The sequence below is a fragment of the Falco biarmicus genome, chromosome 1, assembly GCF_023638135.1.
Source record: "Falco biarmicus isolate bFalBia1 chromosome 1, bFalBia1.pri, whole genome shotgun sequence".
NCBI lineage: Eukaryota > Metazoa > Chordata > Aves > Falconiformes > Falconidae > Falco > Falco biarmicus.
In genome coordinates this window covers 86974987-86993106 of record NC_079288.1, presented here as the reverse complement: position 1 = coordinate 86993106, position 18120 = coordinate 86974987, and the positions used below count along the sequence as shown (strand labels likewise).

The 18120-nt window shown below is 38.6% G+C and overlaps 1 protein-coding gene across 3 annotated transcripts in view; it reads left to right on the top strand.

Annotated features, from left to right (window-relative positions):
- Nucleotides 1-18120, top strand: part of DNAAF9 (dynein axonemal assembly factor 9) — a 79231-nt gene that overhangs the window by 10813 nt on the left and 50298 nt on the right. For 2 of the 3 annotated variants that reach the window (XM_056344260.1, XM_056344269.1), the window contains exons 2-7: nt 510-589; nt 6942-7061; nt 7919-8043; nt 11628-11724; nt 12958-13064; nt 16121-16198. In XM_056344260.1, the coding sequence (XP_056200235.1) occupies nt 510-589; nt 6942-7061; nt 7919-8043; nt 11628-11724; nt 12958-13064; nt 16121-16198 (607 nt within the window). Of the gene's footprint in view, nt 1-509; nt 590-6941; nt 7062-7918; nt 8044-8560; nt 8590-11627; nt 11725-12957; nt 13065-16120; nt 16199-18120 lie in introns of those variants that run through there. The other variant, XM_056344278.1, reaches the window with a different exon arrangement.

Genomic DNA, 18120 nt, shown 5'->3' with positions numbered 1-18120 from the left:
ATGTGTCTGTGTTACATAGTTAAACAAGGTGGAAGCCATCTGATGGTGCTGGAGGTGCTGAAACATCTTCAGCAGATTTCTCTTGGGGTGTAGGAGCTACTGCGGTCCCTTCCCTTGTTAGTTTTCTGCTTGGGCATCACGTGCCCCGTGTTGCTGTGCTCTCCACTTCTCTGGTAGAGAAAGGAATGTTGCTGGCTTGGTGAGAAGGACCCTGAACAGACATTTTTGCTAGAGGTTAGAGATTAACAGGGTGCTTGGTTAGAAGGGGTAGTTACAGGTTCTAATCTTCTCTCAGGGCTATGTTCTTCATCTTTCCGTGGACAAAAATAAATAATCTGGGGATAGTTTGATATGAGGTCTAAATGTATTTCAAACAAAAGATACTCAAGTTGAAGTGTGTCCACTTAGTTTATATAATAAAGGAAAAAAGGCTATGTCAACTCTTTAGCCTACCAAATTTGAGCACTTTGAAACACTGACCTTAAGGATGAATTCTCTTTCTTTTGCAGTTGCAGCCGCCTTCGAAACATTCAGAGTATCCTGACACAGAGCAGCAAATCGCAACCTGATGGAATCCTTTGTGTTTTAGGTTAGTTTTACTCTTCCCTGCCCGCCCCCCTCCCCTTCTTGTTTTCCCTGTACTGATAAAGGTATCATGAGTTTCAGAAAGATGAAGTTCATCTGCTTCCTGCCCCAAGCCCCAGCCCTGTTTCTCAGTGAACGGACAGCTATCTGATTGTTACATTGTTACTTAAGCCTGTTTACTAATTTCAGGCAAACTTGGTACAATAGTAATAATATCAACATTCTTGCGAGGCTGATGAAAATTCAGTAGCTGGACAGAAAAGAGAGTCTTTTTTTTAAATGTCCAAATAGAAGGAAAGATGGAGAGAATTTAATGTATATCTAAGTGGACTAAACATTCAGCTGTCTAGGCAGGGTTTGCTTTCTAGCTGGTGCTTGGCATAAAAGTTCAAGACTGAAAGCACGTGTGTTGCAGCTGATTTTCCTGTGGAGGCTGGGAAGTGGAAGGGATTAGAAGGTGCTGAGGTTAAGGGAGTGGAAAAGAGCAGAGGAGCGCCAGGGCCGGGGATTGTGATATGCAGAGCTGTGGAGGGTGGCGGATGTGAACAGGCTTGGCTTATAAGGTGGGGGGATGGGGGGAATAACTAGGAAACTGACAGAATTAATAAAACTTGAATTTAGGGAGAGGGAGGTCTTGCCTCAGGAGAAGTAATTCAAAATACATTTAAAGAGTCACATGAGAAACCCAGAAAGCAGTTACAAGTTAAATGGTGGCAGATAAACAGCATGTGGTTTCAGTGCTGCTTCTGGGGTTGGGAGAGAAGAGTGATACGAAATAAAGCTGCATGTGCAAGTATTCTGTAGGAAAGTAACAGGGGTTTTTGTACTGCTTTAATATCATTTCTGTATGTAACATTGTCTCTTGTTTCTTATTATATAATCACTATCAAGACACTAAAGGAAAAAATCAGGAGTGGTGATTGAAATTCCTTAGAGAAAAGGACTAAGGAGTGATTGTTTAAATAATGTATTGCAGTTAAAGATAGAGAAATCTAACGTAGCCCTAAAGAAGCTATGTGTAGTAACAGGCTTGCATTATGAAATGATACAACAGCCTGTTTTTCAGGGTTTTTTTGGGGGCGTGGCTTGGTTATTTTTTTTTTTAAACAATGTAGCAAGAAAACTTGAAGAAGCTCATTTATTGAGCCACAAAAATATTGTAAATGTGTATAACCTAGTTCTCTTATGGTTGATGCTAACTGTATAGCATGACTCATCCTAGCCCACATTCTTTAGGGTAAGAGTTTAAGAAGTCTTTGGCTAAGTAGCAAATTTACAGCTAGAAGGCCTATTAAGGTCACTGTGTCACCCTTACAATGAAACTTAATCATACAGGATAAAGTACTTGTTTTTTTTACCTTTGGTGCTAGAGTCTAATTTCATAAAATATGTAAAGTTATGCCATCTTGCCATTGACACTGTAGTATTTCTTGACCATTTTTAACTCTGAAGTCAGTTCCAAGCAAAGAGTGGTTACTCAAGACATTGTACAGCTTTAGGGAAAGCATTACAGGCAAAAGGAATTGCTTTGTGTAATCCTCAGTGTGGAGTATTTAAGTCCATGCATAAGACCATACCTCTTAATAAATAAACATTTGTGTTATAGGAATACAGCAAGTGTGTTTTGTTATTAGACTTGTGCTTGGCACTAATCTTTCAGCACCCACAATGAGACTGTTGTCTAATCTGACCTGTCTAATGTAGCCTGTAGAATTTCTTGCATAACTTATGATTAAGCAGGCATGTCAGTCTGTTATAAAAACATTAAATCTGTCTTCAAATGCAAGCTTCAGATGACAAAAAATATGTAGTCTTACATTTTGAGTCCTGTTGACTTGTATGGAAAACATACTCATAACTTTTTTTACAGTCAGTGCATGTTATATTTCACTTGGCTGTCTTTAATGACCTAGAATTAATGCTTTTCCCTCACTCCAACTTTAATTTTACATACTGGGCTGTGAGATAAAAACAATATAAACTTTTATAGCTTTGCTTCAAGTAGATTAATATTTATACTGAAACTAAAACCAGCATTGTGAAATTCCAAAGAGCGATGAGAACTGACCAATTATTGAAACAGTTATTTAAATACAGTTATAACTGTTTTTTTAAAAAATAATGCTATTACCTTATTTTAAAGTGGTTGAATGGTAGCGTTCCTGCATTCTTTGCTGGGGAGAAAAGGTATCGAAACTGACAGGAAAAAGGAATTTGAAGGTTGGCATGTCAGACATCTTTAAAAAGCTGTGATATCTCAGCTGGAGTGTGTTGCTGTTAAAGCTGCTAAGAAAACAGCATATCAAACAAATTATACTCTAAACTATTTTTCTTAACAGTGGTGTTTCTTGCATCTTACCTCCCAACAGATTTTCAGCTCATGGTTAAGTTGATCCAATTTCTGAGGATATGTATTTAGTTTCAGTAGGGTATGTCTAGACATCTGACTGTAGTTGTTGTTATTCCCATTGTAGATCAGACTGTTTCAAAGTTCATCATAGCTAAGGTAAACTTTTACAGACCTTGATGTTTAGTTTTTATCCTCCCTGAAGAGGACTGGAATGCTTTAGAGGCTGTACTCTTTAAGTTTATTTTATCTTGGTTCTGTTCGTGTATTACTATGTTTTTAGATAACTTCTTTTTTTTTCTCTCTGATACACCCATCCCACACAGAGCTCTTGCACTTAGGATGTGGGAGAAACCTCACTAGCATTTAGTATGTTGTGCTGATTGTTCATCCAATTCCCTTTCCAAATAGGGACTATTTTAATGATTATTGTGTCACTTCTGATGGCAATTCCACAACTGCATGTGGCTTTTGGGCAAATATCTGAAGGTGATCTGTCCATTCTCCAGCTTCACCTTTCTGCTACTTGCCTGGTGTCCCTAGAGCTCACGTGGTTGTTTAATGTGTTATGGAACAACTTTTCTTTGTTTTGATTTTTGAGACTGGCTGGGACAAAGCAGGGCTCTCTTTACCTGCAGGCTATGTTTATGTCGGCTTAGCAACTGTGAAATTACAGACATGAGAGGTGTCTGGGGTGAATGCTTTTTGCTGTGCAAAAGGGAGTCTCAGCCTGCCCCTGAACTGCTCCTCTTCCCTTTCCTCTTTGTCCCTCCCCACATGCAGTTTGCGTCAGTGCTGGTGGTTGTTTGATATGTTGCACCCACTTCATCTTACTGAACAGACAGATTTATTTCCCCCCCTACCCTGTATTTGGCCAGAGTAGTTTTCTGCCAATTTAGCAAACTAAATCAGCTCACTGAGAGGTCAGATGAGCACTGACTGAAGGAGAAGGAGCAGGAATAGCTCTGTGGGCAGCAGGGAGCTGTTCAACTGAGTCATTGTCTAACTACACCCTTGTGATGAGTTGGGAATAGGCTGGGAGTTACTAAACTCAGCTGGAGACAGGCGTGGGGTTTCCTAATTAATAGCCATCCCCATTGTTCTGTTGAGGACTCCTGATGTGCTTTCTGGAGGTATCTTATCTTTGTCATTGTTTCATTTCCTGTTTATTTTCTGCTACCTATATCTGTTAATTTAACTTCATATGTTTCTGTAGTATACTATTAAAGCCTCAGTATGAAAGCTCCTGTCTGTACTGGATACTTAAAAAAAAAAAAAAAAAAAAGCCCCAACCAAACCACAAAACCCAAGTATTCTGGAGGGCTAATTGTTTCATGGTAAGCTGATGCCTTCCCTGCTAGCCTATCAGTGTTCTGCAGCAATATTTACCCATGTCCTTTATTGTACGAGTTGTTTATCAGCTGTCGTCCTTGTTAACATCATCTTTTTGATGTTAACATCTTGTCTTGTCTTCCCCTCCTTCTGTCGCTAACTTAAAAAGCAGGGTTTTGGTGTTTAGCTTTAAAGATCTTCTGTACTTCAAGCCTGAAGAGCTGGTGCACCCAGATAAAACCTCAAACTCTTCAAGTCATGCTGACATCTTAACTTTTTTTTTTTTTAAAGGAGGAGTTTCTCATTTTTTTCTGCTCTTCCAGACTTTGTAATCATCTGTTCCTTTTTCTGCTTGACTGTGTTAGCCTGTCCTTGAGCACACTGCCTTGGCTGCTTAGCCTTAGGCTTTGGAAACCCCACCTGTAAACCTGATAGAAAAAAGTACAAATGCCATGGCTGCTTTCATCCACACTGTTTGGCCTGTAGTTAGAGGTGCCTTGTTAGAGTAACGTTTGATAAGATAGGTGATGTTTGCTTGCAAAACAGAAGTAATGCTGCTTGCAGAACAACTGATCTAACAGCTTGCTGCCACTGAAAGGGACTATCAGAACTCCTGCTTTGTGCCAGGATTATGGCTCATCTGCCTTCAAAACTTGCCTCAGTTAGGCAAGTGATCAGTAAGACAGATTATTTTCAGGACATTGTGTGTGCTAGCTTTCTAAGGCTGTAGCTGGTTTCAAGGAGACTGATTATGTTCAAATGGAATTCCCTCGAACAAAGGGATGGTTCTTCCTGGAAGAACAGAGTCTCCACGCTTGATTGTAGTAACTAAAACCCCATGGAGACATGGGGGCTTTGGCACCAATACTGGTGTGTCAAGTCCCGTGGAATTCTAGGTTAGATTGGTATGCATGCTTTGATGAGGCTGGAAATGTAAATAAAGAGACAGTGTGCTGTCCCTCTCATCCCTCTCTTGCACCCCCTCTGTCTTAGAGTTCCCAGATTCAGGGCAGTCTGGTTATGCAGAAAATTATTGGCACAGCAAAGACAGAATGTTGCAGCAGAGGGGAAAAATGAGTTTACTGGGTCTGAACATTCTTGAGATGAGTCTTATTGATGCCATGGACCTGAGTTACAGATTGGCTGCTAAGGCTTTTGATATTCTGTCAATGGATGCTTTCAAACACACCGCATTGACTTGTTTTAAAAAGATCATGCTCCCAGGACATATATACATGAATGGGAGATCAGTGATAGAAGCTGGATAGAGGAATGAGGATTCAAAGATTGTGGCAGGAAAGATTTTTGAGGGCTGAGAAGGCTGGGGCAGGTGTGATGTAGCTTTCCTCTTTTTCCACCACAGTTCAAGGAGTGCAGTGCGCACAACAGTGTGTTATTTGTGCTGTTAATTGTGAAGCCATGAGCGGGGAGCAGTACTACAGAGTTTCATAGCTTCAGCTCAGGTTGAAGTGTTTGTATTTGTCTCTTCTGTAGCCTTAGACCAAATATCTGATACCTTGGAATATACATGATCTATCCAAAGGTCATTTACTAGACAAGCAAGGGAGTTTATTAAGGTATAGGATTCAGTAGCTGGATGCAGACAGGGCATCTGGTTAGCACTTCAAAGCTGAAGCATAACATAAAAAAAGGAACATAATTGGGAGAACCTGGGGTTTGTTCCAGTTTCTGGTAAGCTCAGATGACTGCAGTATTTTGGTTTCCGATCTAAGTCCTGAAACCCAGATGTTCAGGCTGTGCTATTACATTATCAGTGTGCTGATCTCTCCTTTGGACAGTGGTAACAATTTTTTATTTGCTGGCAACCATCCAACTGTACCTTAATGTAACTTGGTAGGAAAACTTGCTGTTAGTCTTTATCAGCAATCTTATAGCAAGGCAAGACTGGTGGGTGACCTTCGTCAAGTGTGGGTGTCAGGCATGCTGCTTCATGCATGGTTTTACTTCTGGAGAAAACTTGGTTTATTACAGCAGAATTAGGAATTATGACTGTGACTGTCTTCCAGGGAGATGAAAATACTTCCTAAATCTGTGGCTTGTTTTTTCTTGTATTTATCTTCTATTTCTTTGTGCTCCAGATCTTCAGTTGTTTTAATTTTATTTTCCCAAGGACCTGTCTGAGAATTTACTTGGAAGCTGTTCGTATACCGTATGTTTTGTCAGAATATCTTTTCATGATTTGTTAGAAGTCTGCACTGGCTTTCTGGTGACTCAGGGATTGCAGTATAATACTGATAAGATAATGTTTAATCATGTAGTCTAAAGCAGGAGATTTAGGTCACAGGATTAGTTTGTTAGGAAGCTTCAATCAAGAACATATTAATTAGAATTCATACTGCATACAGACAGATGTTTAAGTTTGAATTACTGGATAAAATTGTACTTTTGTTGATGCGGAGTACTGCAGAAAACTAGACTTAATTTTTTTTAAGCAATGCCTGTGTATTTTAGGTCAAGGGTTGAACGTCAGCATGTGACAGCGAACTTTCCCCTACCCTGTTTTCTCAGTAAGTTCAATAGGCATCTGTGCCCACTGACTATGTGAGGGGGTTAAGTTAATGCTCCTGTTTTATTTTCTTATTAGGGAATAAAACAAACTCTTCAGGTGTACAATATTAGGACACATGACACTTCATGTATGGTTTTGCTTTTGCAGGAATAGATAGTCGATACAATGAAGGTTGCAGGGAACTGGCAAACTACCTGCTTTTTGGCTTGTATAGCCAGAATAACAACGACTTTGAAAGAACTGGGTTTCCTGAAGAAGTTCTTGATGGTAATCTGCTTAACATTTTTACTTATTCTGCAGTCTTTCTGGAGGGAGGGTAAGCAGAAAAAGGGGCAAACCTCAAAAAAAGTAAGTCAGTAAATCTCTGAGTGTGTATATACTTGTAAAAAATGGCTCGTAAAAATGCTGCTGAAGAACTCTTGTTTTTAAACACATGCACACGCCCCACCCCCTGCCAAATTCTAAGCCTAAACAAATACAGCCCATTCCAAGAAGTCCTAATTCAGTCCTGGTATGTATGTACATGTGTTACCAATTGCTGAGTGATCATACTCCTGGAGTTCTAAAATACTTGGGCCCTCTTTAACATATTAACTCACTTTTGTAATATTTGGAAAGTGGCCAGTCACCATGATCATAGATGATTATTCTCTTAATTGCATGAAACGTTGAATATCTACCCCATAGGCTAGTTTTTAGTTGGAGCAACTTTCTGATGTAATATCAGGCAAGAGCAACTATAGTTAGTAGTTTTGTAAGTGCTCTGTAAGGGCTCATCACTGACACTCTTGGCTTTTCAAAGGACAGGCTGACGCAAGTTCTGTACAAGACTTCAGAATAAACCCACAATTGTTTGGAACAATAAGAAGTACTATTCTACTGGGAACTGCCTGTGGCTGCCAACTGTTTCTTTTTTTTGTCCTTTTTTTCCAAGATGTGGGGAGTGATTGTATATTCAAATAGTTAAACAATTTTCTTTTAATGAGGTACATTATAGGAAAAGTGTTTTCTGTTCAATTTCTGTGAGGTTTTTTTTTAGGTTTCTTTTTCTTTGTGTCCTTATAATTCTTCTATGTATGCTGGTGTCTTGATGCTGGAATAATATTTTTTTCTGCTTGTTGCAGATATAATCATATTAATAAAACCTGACAGTGTCCATCTGTACTGCAACCCTGTGAATTATAATCATCTTTTGCCGTATGTGGCATACTGGAGGAACTTGCATTTTCACTGTCTAACTGAAAATGAGGTAAGTGGAAAGTGAATGCAGATAAGAATTGCTAATGAACTTGCTAATGAACTGATAATTCCAAGTGGAACTTTTTTTAACATTCCTCCCAGAAGTCTTTTTTTCTTTTTTCACACTCAGTAGGGGAGTGACCTGCATGTATGTGTGTGTGTGTATATGTATAATCTATATGGGTATTAAGAATTTTGCTAATGTGTGCAAGAAGAATATGTTTTTAATACTTTGTTGGAGCATGAAGACAAACTGCTCCCCTCTCCCACTAATTACTATTGTTTTGACATGAGTCAATGATCTTTTAATGAGGAAAAACATGTGGGTTGAGTAATGCAGAATCTGAATCAAGCACCACAGTCAGCTTTGAGATTTCCAATGATAGCTTTGTTTGCTACCAGAGCAGTGTTTTAATGTGTTCTATGCCAATAATTTTAGAATATTAGAGAAGGTTGGCTTAGTAGGCTATTTAAAATCAAGAAACTTTATTATGTATTTCTGTTTTAACTTTCAACTTCCTTTCAAGAGCTATTAACCTCACTTTCACTGGACCATGTAAGTGACGTGAGTTTCATCCTGCATTTAAAAGTCAAGTTACTCTTAGAAAAGCTATGTTTATTATAGTGAAGTACTGTTAGAGGAGTAAAAAATAAAAATACTGTTTGTCTAGGTGTAGAATAAGAACCTTTTTATTCCAATTGAGACTGGAAATGCTTCTTCCTAAATGCCATCATGGGAAGCTTCCCTGCTTGTTCGTTTCTGTGTAGTTCCATTTCTAAATTTGAATTATAGTGAAATTTGAAGGGAAAGGGTTAGGAGCCTGCGATATTAATGGGTGAAGCTGGAGAAAGAATGAACCGGGAGGTCGGGGAGAGAAGCCTTTTGTTTCCTTGAGTTTTCAGCTTGAAAGGGATGGGGCTTATGATAGATCGATTGTGTGTTTCTGTGGCTTTTTGATAGCTTAGATCACAGAATTATGAAATAATTCAGGTTAGAAGGGACCTCTGGAGATCATCTTGTCTAAATTCCTGCTTAAGGCACTGTTAGTGATGAGATCAGATCAGGTTACTCAAGTTTTTTTGTGGTTGGATGTTGAAAGCATCCAAGGATGATAACTGCAGAACTCTTGGCTATCTGCTCCATTATTTGACTACCCTAACAGTGAAAAATTGTTTTCCTTTTATCCAGTCTCAGCTTCTCTTGTTTTAAATCATACCCATTGTCATGTGTCCTGCAACTGCAGACCACTGCAAAGAGCTTTACTTCACCACCTCAATAAAGTTTTTGTGGATGTTGGAAGGCAGTTATGCGGTCCAGCCATTGCCTCCTCTAGGCTGAACAAGCCTGGGTCTCTCCTGCCACAACAAGTGCTCCAACCCACTGATCATTGTGGTGGTCCTCCACTGAACTTGCTCCAGTTTGTCAATGTCTGTCTTGCAGACATCCGGTTTTGGAATCCACATACACGTTCTAGATACAGTCCCATGAGTACTGCATAGAGAGGGCTAATTACTTCTTAAGATGTAAACAGCTGAGCTACAGGTTAAAGCATGCTGTAGCAAAATCTAAAGCCTGGCTTCATAAGGTTTGTGTGTTGCCAGAATTCCTACTGAAAGGGCAAATCTTGAGGCATACCTGATGGTGGTAAAACATGCATTTTGGAATCGGGAATTGGGTGATTCTTAACACAGTATTGCTAGCACAACTGCAGTCGCAGCTATTGAATTTTAAGCTGCATCTGTTCATGGACTTTCTTTGTGATTTATCATGGTAGGTAGTAACCTTAATCACACAGTACTGGCTTGAAATAATGGTGTAAATAGAAAGGTAAACCATATGCCTTGCTGTTTGTGGAAATGAGTGGAAAAGCTTGATTTCTGAAGCTGAAAATACAAGATTTACTTCGCTACTGTTTCACGTGAATGAGCTGAGCATTGCACTGCCAGGCATATTTGTAATGTACAAAAATTGCCAGTTCCCTAGATTGCTTCTGAAAGGAAGAAGAATCGTTGCTGTCATAGGCTTTATGTGCATCCTGTTTACAGGAGGATTGCTTGTAGTGGCTTTTAAGCATTTTTCTTTTCAGTGATAAAAATAACTTTAGCTTGCATTTGTAAAAATGAAATTTAAAAAAAGCTCAAGAGTTGTAGAAATAAAGCAAGCAATGCCATACCTGGCTCTGTGCAGCTCTTGATGAATCTGACAGAACCTATAGCCTCTCCTTCCTTTCCTCCTTCCTGCTTGCTTTTAACTAGACCTTAGTAATTTGAGTATCCTAGCTGTTTGAAGAAAACATGTATTATTAAAGAATACCCATTTTCAAAATGGCTAAATAAGATCAAGTACTGAAATTTAATGAGGCTTTTCTGGGTGTCATGGAACAGGCTGTATTTATACCTGCAATAGCAGATAGTAGGCAAGCCTTTAGCACCCTGCCAAAAACCAAGTTCTTATTCTAATGGCATTTTAAGTCTTTAGAAACTGGCAGTTGTTTGGGGCTTGGCTTTGAACTGAAACTTTGATCTGGCTTCCTGGGATTGAAGAAAGAACACATCATGGAGGAACTTGGACTGCATCTTAAATTCAGGCTTGTCTTAAAAGAACTTGTTCTTAAAATGTATTTGTTGGGTATATCCTGAAGCTTACAAGAACTATGTACAAAAAGTTAATAATAATTAATTTACCTTGATGTTAAGTTCAGAGCACTGTACCTAGAAAAATAAAATAAATATACAAAATACACCGCTGCCTGATCTTGCTCCAGAAAGCAAGTGACTCAAGTACCCAGTGGGGCTAGGCCTCTTTGCTTCAGACTTGCTGCTAAACTGTACCTTTTCAGATAAAAATCAGAGTATTTTTAGGGTTTTTTTTCCTGCTATAAAAATGATTTTTGTGTGATTTTTCTCTTCAGTCTAGTTTTTTTATTTTTCTGAGCCATAAGTAGGATATTTGTTCTCCAGTCTGCTGAAGTCTTCAGACAACTTCAGTCTGCTACTAGTGTGAAACAGCAAGCTGGTGTTGCATGGTGGTGTCTTCTTTTCTTCCTCCTTTTCCTGCACATACCTCTCCCTCAGACAGCAACTGGTTCTTGTTGCTTGTTTTGTGACCTGAGGTCACAGCTGACTTTCCCATTATAGTGTTGTTAAGCTGGTAATAATTTCTTTTTTTCCCTCCGTGGCAATTTTTTTGAGGCACATCAATTGGTGTTATCTAAGTTTCTTTCATTGTTTAAAAATTGTCCAGCATCTAGTTGATGATGTAGAAAGACTTCACTGAAAGCTGAAAATAAAGTATATAATTATGCCTTCATATAACCTTATTAAAATCTTTGCTCTGATGTTTGGTGTTTGTTTGTTTGTTAGTTTGTTTTTAAGAACAATTTTCATTGGCTTGAATACATCACTGCCATGATGGAGTTTCCAAAATATAGGGACTAAAAAGGTTCTTTAGCTTCTGGAGGCTCTAGGTTGTATTTTAGTGGATTACTTGATATTTGCTGTGGAATTTAGTAGAATGCATATTCCCTCTAGTGCAAAGCTAACAATCAAAGTAGGCACGCCTAATCAAATTTTATTCTAAATGACTTCTTTCAGTATGAAGATGAAGAAGCTGCAGAGGAATTTAAAATTTCCAGCTTTGTAGACATGGTTCGAGATTGCAGTCGCATTGGTATTCCGTACAGCTGCCAAGGTAGGTTAGCTTGTTTTGTGCTTGTAGTCTTAAGTGTTTTGCAGCATGCAAGTCATACAGTTCAAGGAATGAAGATTTCCATGCCTTGGGTAAGAAATAAGGATTAATATGTCAATAGTTTCCTTTTAACCTCTTTTTACTTGTGTTGGATTTCTTTCTGAAAAATGTAAGCCCTTAGACTTCATCTGAAGAGTGAATGTTCACAGCATGAGGCAAAGAAATAATTTGCATTCAGAGAAGCGTGTTTTGCTTCTACAGAAGTTCTCTGTTCAGATGAGAGCTCCTGATAAATACTTCTTTATATAAGGAAAGAATAAACATTTCGTTATGCAAGTTCCCTTTTTTAGCACTGAAAAAACTGGACTGCTTGACTTCCTGTTATGATGTGTAGCCAGCCTTGCAGCCTGAACAGTGTAATCTTACATTGTTCAGTAAAGTGTGTTTTGCAGTATCCCCAATAGTGAATAATGTGAAAGCGATGCGGTGCATGTACTTCACTGTGCAGCGTGAGCACGTGGGGGTTTTGATCCATAGTACAGTGAGAGGCAAACGGGGGGGAAGCAAATTGCCTTCTATTTTTGAACCATGTAAGTTCAAACCAAGCTAATTCAGTTTTGAGGTGTGTTTTCTTTTATTCCTATTTCTTCATTGCTTCTCCTGAGGAAAGGGTGATAGGCTCTGCCTAAAAATTCGTTAATGAGTCAGGGCATAGGGGAAGTATGGTGGTTCTTTGTTAGGAAGTATCTAAAGAAGTATTATCTAGGGATGATGATCACACTTCAGATGGCTTACAGCTTCATCAGTGAGTGCCAGGCTGAATAGTTTTTCTCTCCCCCAACTTAAAATTCTGATTAACACAGGGATGATGTTTGACAGTATTTTACTTAAGGCCAAATATTTGAAGAAATTGGAGTAAGCAAAGCTCCCTGTTTATTATCTTGAATTTTAAGAGGCACAGTTTTACTAATGGTCTTGGAATTAAATTCGCAAGGAGACATAGTATTCTTTGCTAGCCTGGTAGCTGGAAAAAAGGGGAAAAATTCAGGGTGTAGAGAAAAGTTTCTGAAAGCTACCTTCTTCCCAAAAATGTTTTTCAATTACCGATTTTAAGTTGTACAAAGGCAGGATAATTGACATCCTATATTAGAGTCTCAGAACAGCTCTAAGATCTCACAGGAAGTTAAACTGCCAGTATTTGTGAGATAATGTTTCTGTGAAACATTTCTTTTGCAGGTCATCTACAGATATTTGATATGTTCATTGTTGAAAAGTGGCCAATAGTGCAGGCTTTTGCACTGGAAGGAATCGGGGGTGATGGCTTCTTTACAATGAAATATGAAGTGAGTAGTTATGTTTTTAAATTTCTTCCATTTCCGTTCTGAAGCAGAAATTGAATCATGGAATTATTTCAGTTGGAAAGTACCTTTTAAGATCATCTAGTGCTGACTCACTGCTCAAGTGAACTTCAAAGTTAGATGAAGTTTTTCAGGATCTTATGAAGCGGTGTTTTGAATGTGCAAGGAGGGAAACAGTGCAGTCTTGCTGTGAGACTCTGTTAGAAGCTGCACAGCACTCTGTCCTGGATCAACTGTGACTGTTTGGTCATCATCCCCAGCTCCCCAGTTGTGATTTAGAATTGTTTTTCCTTGTCTTTGAAGGCCTCCTCTGCCGATAACAGAAACACTTTTAACTCTGCTAGATGGGTATAGGTCTTCAAGAGCAGTGCAAAAGAAGCTGCTAATGACAAATGCCTTGAGATAAACAGAGAATAAGTGACTATATTTCTTGGGTCATTGGTTTTGACACGAGATGCATCTACTTGTCTCATCAACATGATATATTCTTGGGTCTTTGAAGCCTGCTGAATAGGGCAACAGTTAAGATTTTGGATGATGCCCCTAGTTTTGGTAACGACTTGCTGTTCTACTCTGAGCAACTTGTGTCATTTGATTCACTTATTTATTAATTATACTCAAACAGCATCTTCAGAGGACAGCTTTGTATTTATGTACTACTTTGAAACTTCTTTTATTTCATTTTCTTGGATGTCTGCCACAGAAATGCAGATGTCCTATTTTTGTAGTCACTCATCCATTTTTACAGCCAGAATGTTCTTTGTTTGACTTCTGACAACTGGAAGAAACCCAAGGAATTAATAGTACTATTGTTAAAAGTCTCATCACTTGCAGTACTGTACACACTTGCTCAAAAATCTATTATGTCAGTGCAAGTGTGCCTTTCTCTGAGCACTGTGTTCTTTCCACTGATACCTTTCCTCATGCTTTTCTTTTCTTCATTCTATCACCAGTACTGTAAATAATCTTGTTGTGTGAACCTGTCAAAACCATTAAGTACAAAGTGCAAATAGGTGAGCACATTTGTGGAGAGGTACCTAAGTATCAGTAGCCCTTCTTAATGTCTGAAATTAGTCAAGGAGGATTTGACTGTGAATTCAGGAGTTGTTTGGATCTTTATTACCTTTGCCAATTCACTTCATGAATCCATAGAGGCTTTGAGAAACTGTGTAGACCCAGCGTGGTGATATTTTCATAAAGACAGAGCCTCTCCTATTTCATTGTGGGAGTTGATGCTGCCTTTGCTATACTCTTGCAGATTTAAAAAGGAACAATGAAAATACTCGGTATGTATTTTTAAGATTAAGTGTGTTAGCTCCGGCGGTTCAAGCAGTTCCAGCTTGAGTTCTTTCTCCTTAAAGTCATAAGGGAATTACAAGTGGGAAGTGGCATTCTTGTTTTTTATGTAGTTGTTTATGCATGATTATCTGTTAGGCAGCTCCTATGTGTCACAGATGGGGAGGAAAACCCAGTCTATACGAGGAAGTACGTTTGAGATCACTGTAAATGATCTATAAGTGAATACTTGTGCCATTATTAAAAGGGAGTGATCTCAGTTTATTTTTAGCTCCTCAAACTGATTTTCTTCCTCTGCTGTGCATTCTGTGCTGTAAGACTTGAAGATAACCTGATGATGATAACTTACTACTTGTTTTCAGTGTTTTAAGCACGGTTGCTCTCTTAATACAGAAGTCGAAGTCAGGGTTGGTCAAGGCGCTATAATCCAGAGAACTTACTGTACTGGTAGGTGAATGGAAGTGATGTATGGGAAATCATTACTGCCCTATCTAATAATATGAGTAAGTGGAATAACTGTAAAGAAGTAGTTTAAGAAAATTCCAGTCAGTGTTGCATTTTTAATGAAGTGGGTGGTGGGAAACCTTGTAAATGCAGGAATTATTCAGATGCAAGTTTCCCTTAAGAATAAATATGTTTTTGACTAGTGTTCTCATATGCATCATCTTAGTACTTGGAAGAAGGTACTGCGAACTGTTAGGTTAAACTAGCTTAGCCTATATTTACATTACGCTTACAGCGAGAATTGGCTGGTGCATAGGACGAGTAATTTTGGAATCTGCTGCTTTTCTTTCTTGTCTCAGAAAACTGATCTTTCCCTTTTACTTGCACCAGTTGATGCTGTTCTTTGCTATTAGCACAATTCCATAGAATCATAGAATGGTTTGGGTTGGAAGGGGCCTTAAACATCATCTAGTCCAACCCTCTGCCATGGGCAGGGACACCTTCTACCAGACCAGGTTGCTCCAAGCCCTGTCCAACCTGGCCTCGAGCATTTCCAGGGATGGGGCATCTACAGCTTCTCTGGGCAACCTGTGCCAGTGCTTCATGACCCTCATAGGGAAGATTTCTTCCTAAATCTTCTAAATTTCTTCTAACCTAAATCTCTGCTCTTCCAGTGTAAAGCCATTCCCCCTTGTCCTATCACTGCAGGCCCCTGTAAAAAGCCCCCCTCCAGCTTTCTTGTAGCCCCTTTAGGCACTGGGAGGTGCTCTAAGGTCTCCTTGGAGCCCTGTCTTCTCCAGGCTGAACAACCCCGACTCTCTCAGCCTGTCTTCATAGGAGAGGTGCTCCAGCCTTCTGAGCATCTTCGTGGACTCCTCTGGACTGGCTCAACAGGTCGATGTTCTTCTTGTGTTGGGGGCCCCAAAGCTGGAGGTAGCGCTGTGTGTGTGTGTGTGTGGTGTCTCACCAGAGCAGAGTAGAGGTGCAGAATCACTTTCCTCGACCTGCTAGTCGAAAGATTGCTAGTTTGAAAAACTTCATGAAATGATTTATTTGAAAGATGTAGGCAAAAATTTGCACCTATATCAAAGCCTTACTTGAGATGAGTCTCTGAAGCATCCAGAACACTTGCATCTGGTCAATTCTTTTGTAACCAGCATGAAACAATATTTCTGAATTCATACTTAAGGACGACTGGTAGCATGGGCAGTGTGCTGCAAGTCTGTTTGTGTGGCTTAAACCTGAATCTGTGACATTCTTCATGGTGTATTTCACAGAATTGTGTTTAAAATATTTTTCAGTTAATGGATGTCAGTGTTGATTTGTGGAAGACATACAGCAAGATGGATCCTGTTTCCTTGGAGGACTTGCTCTTTGAGGTAATGCAGGTTAAATACTCTGAATCAACTACTAGTCTGTTAGTTTAGCCCCAGAGCAAAATTGTGATTTTGTTTATTTTTAATAGTGCTTATGGAGTTAATCTACTGGCTCCGCATACTGTTGTTTACAGGCTCTTTCCTTTCCTCAAATCTACCACAGAAGTCTACAAAACATTAAAACAGCTTGTCTTGGATTCCTTGAATTTCTTAATTTGCCTGAAATTCTCCTAAAGGTTTTTGTAAATGGTGTGACTGTTCTTCAGGCCATATGACTGTGTACAAAGTGCAGAAAGTTGGTCTGTTTGTGTGTGTTAATCCTCCTTTTGCAGCAAGGGGGGAAAAAAATTCCACTTCAATTTACAGCCATTCCAGGAAAAACCGCTTTCAGAACTGCTTTGTAACCACTTTAAGTGGGTAACAGTGACACTCAGTGGCTGCCCTGAAGCTTTGTGGAATATAGACATACAGTGTAAAGTGATTCCTCATTTTAATACGATGGGCTGATCTCAGTGTTAGAGAAGAAAACAATGTTATTAGTATATATTATTTTGTTAATTTTTCATCACGTTCTAGCTTGGCAGCAAAGTGAGCTTTCAGTATGTAGTAAGTTCAGTAGTAAGTATCTTTTATTAATAAAATACTGGTAGTTCACACCAATTTGGTTGTTTAATCAACTGCTGTAATGAAAATCAAAATGTCATAACAGTTTACAAGGTTGTCAGTCTTAGTCACACTCTGATACTTCACTTCCCCCATCCTGTACAAGTAAGGTTAATGTCTGGGACTTTTCTTGTACCTGGTAAGTCTACCCTGAAACAGACTTACTTATCCTAGTTTGGAGTTTTAAACTAGAAAGTTGTTGTTAAATTGAATTCAGGTTTTCTGAATAAAATTTATAAATGCGGTTTTCATACAACTCTGCTTTTATAGAAATTGGTTATTTAAAAAATGATTTTTTTTTTCTCCATGAGGATGAAGTTAAGAGCGTTTGAAGCTGGTATGTATTAGCAAAAAAAGTATATCTTTTTTGTTAATACAACTTTGATTTCAAAACCTTCTGATTTGAACTTGACCTGGGATGTAAAAGAATGTTCTGTACAAAATATTGCCATGTGCCAAAAAACTGACAAAAGCAATTCCTAGCCTTTAGCTTCTATGAAAAGCTTATTTGAGACTACAGTATTCTCCAATGATACTTTCTGCATCTAAATGTAAACCTTCATTTTTAACCTCTAATACAGGCTTTATTAGTGTTTTGGAAGGCTTGTAAGGTTTCATCAACATTCATTCTCTAAATTTCATTCATTGCTGCATTAATGAAGTGGCTGAAATAAAATACTGTATAGTGCTTAGACCACTGCTAAAGTCATAGTTCTGGTTTTGCCTGTTACATATATGTGAAAAACTACACTTCCTAAAATCAGGATGTCTCTTGTCTTCCAAGTTAGTATGTGACAAGTAACTGCAAGTAATCTTGAAGTATTTTAAAATTGCCTAGTTATGTAAGGTTCCTGCTTTGTCAGTGTGACACACTATTTTCTTTTTATTGATTCTCTGGTTTTTTTTAAGATTAATTTGAATGCACCACTTAACTGTAGTCATCTTCCTTTTTTATTCTGCTTCAGTAAGGTGTTACTAGTGTTTCCTTTTCCACTTAACTTTTTGTTTTCACAAATGCAGATAAAAGAAAGGATTGCCTGCTGCTTGTATACCACGAGTTTTCCAAATTCCCCACCTTGTTCCTCATTTTCTGTCCGTAAGCTTATTTAACATCAGATACAAATTACTGCAGAACCATATACAGATTTCAAAACTGAAAATTACACCTGTCCAAGTGTTTTATTTTGGAAATTTTATGGGAAACATGAGATTTGAGTTATGAGTGATCTCAAAACAGTGTACTTGGGTTAAAAACAGGGCGG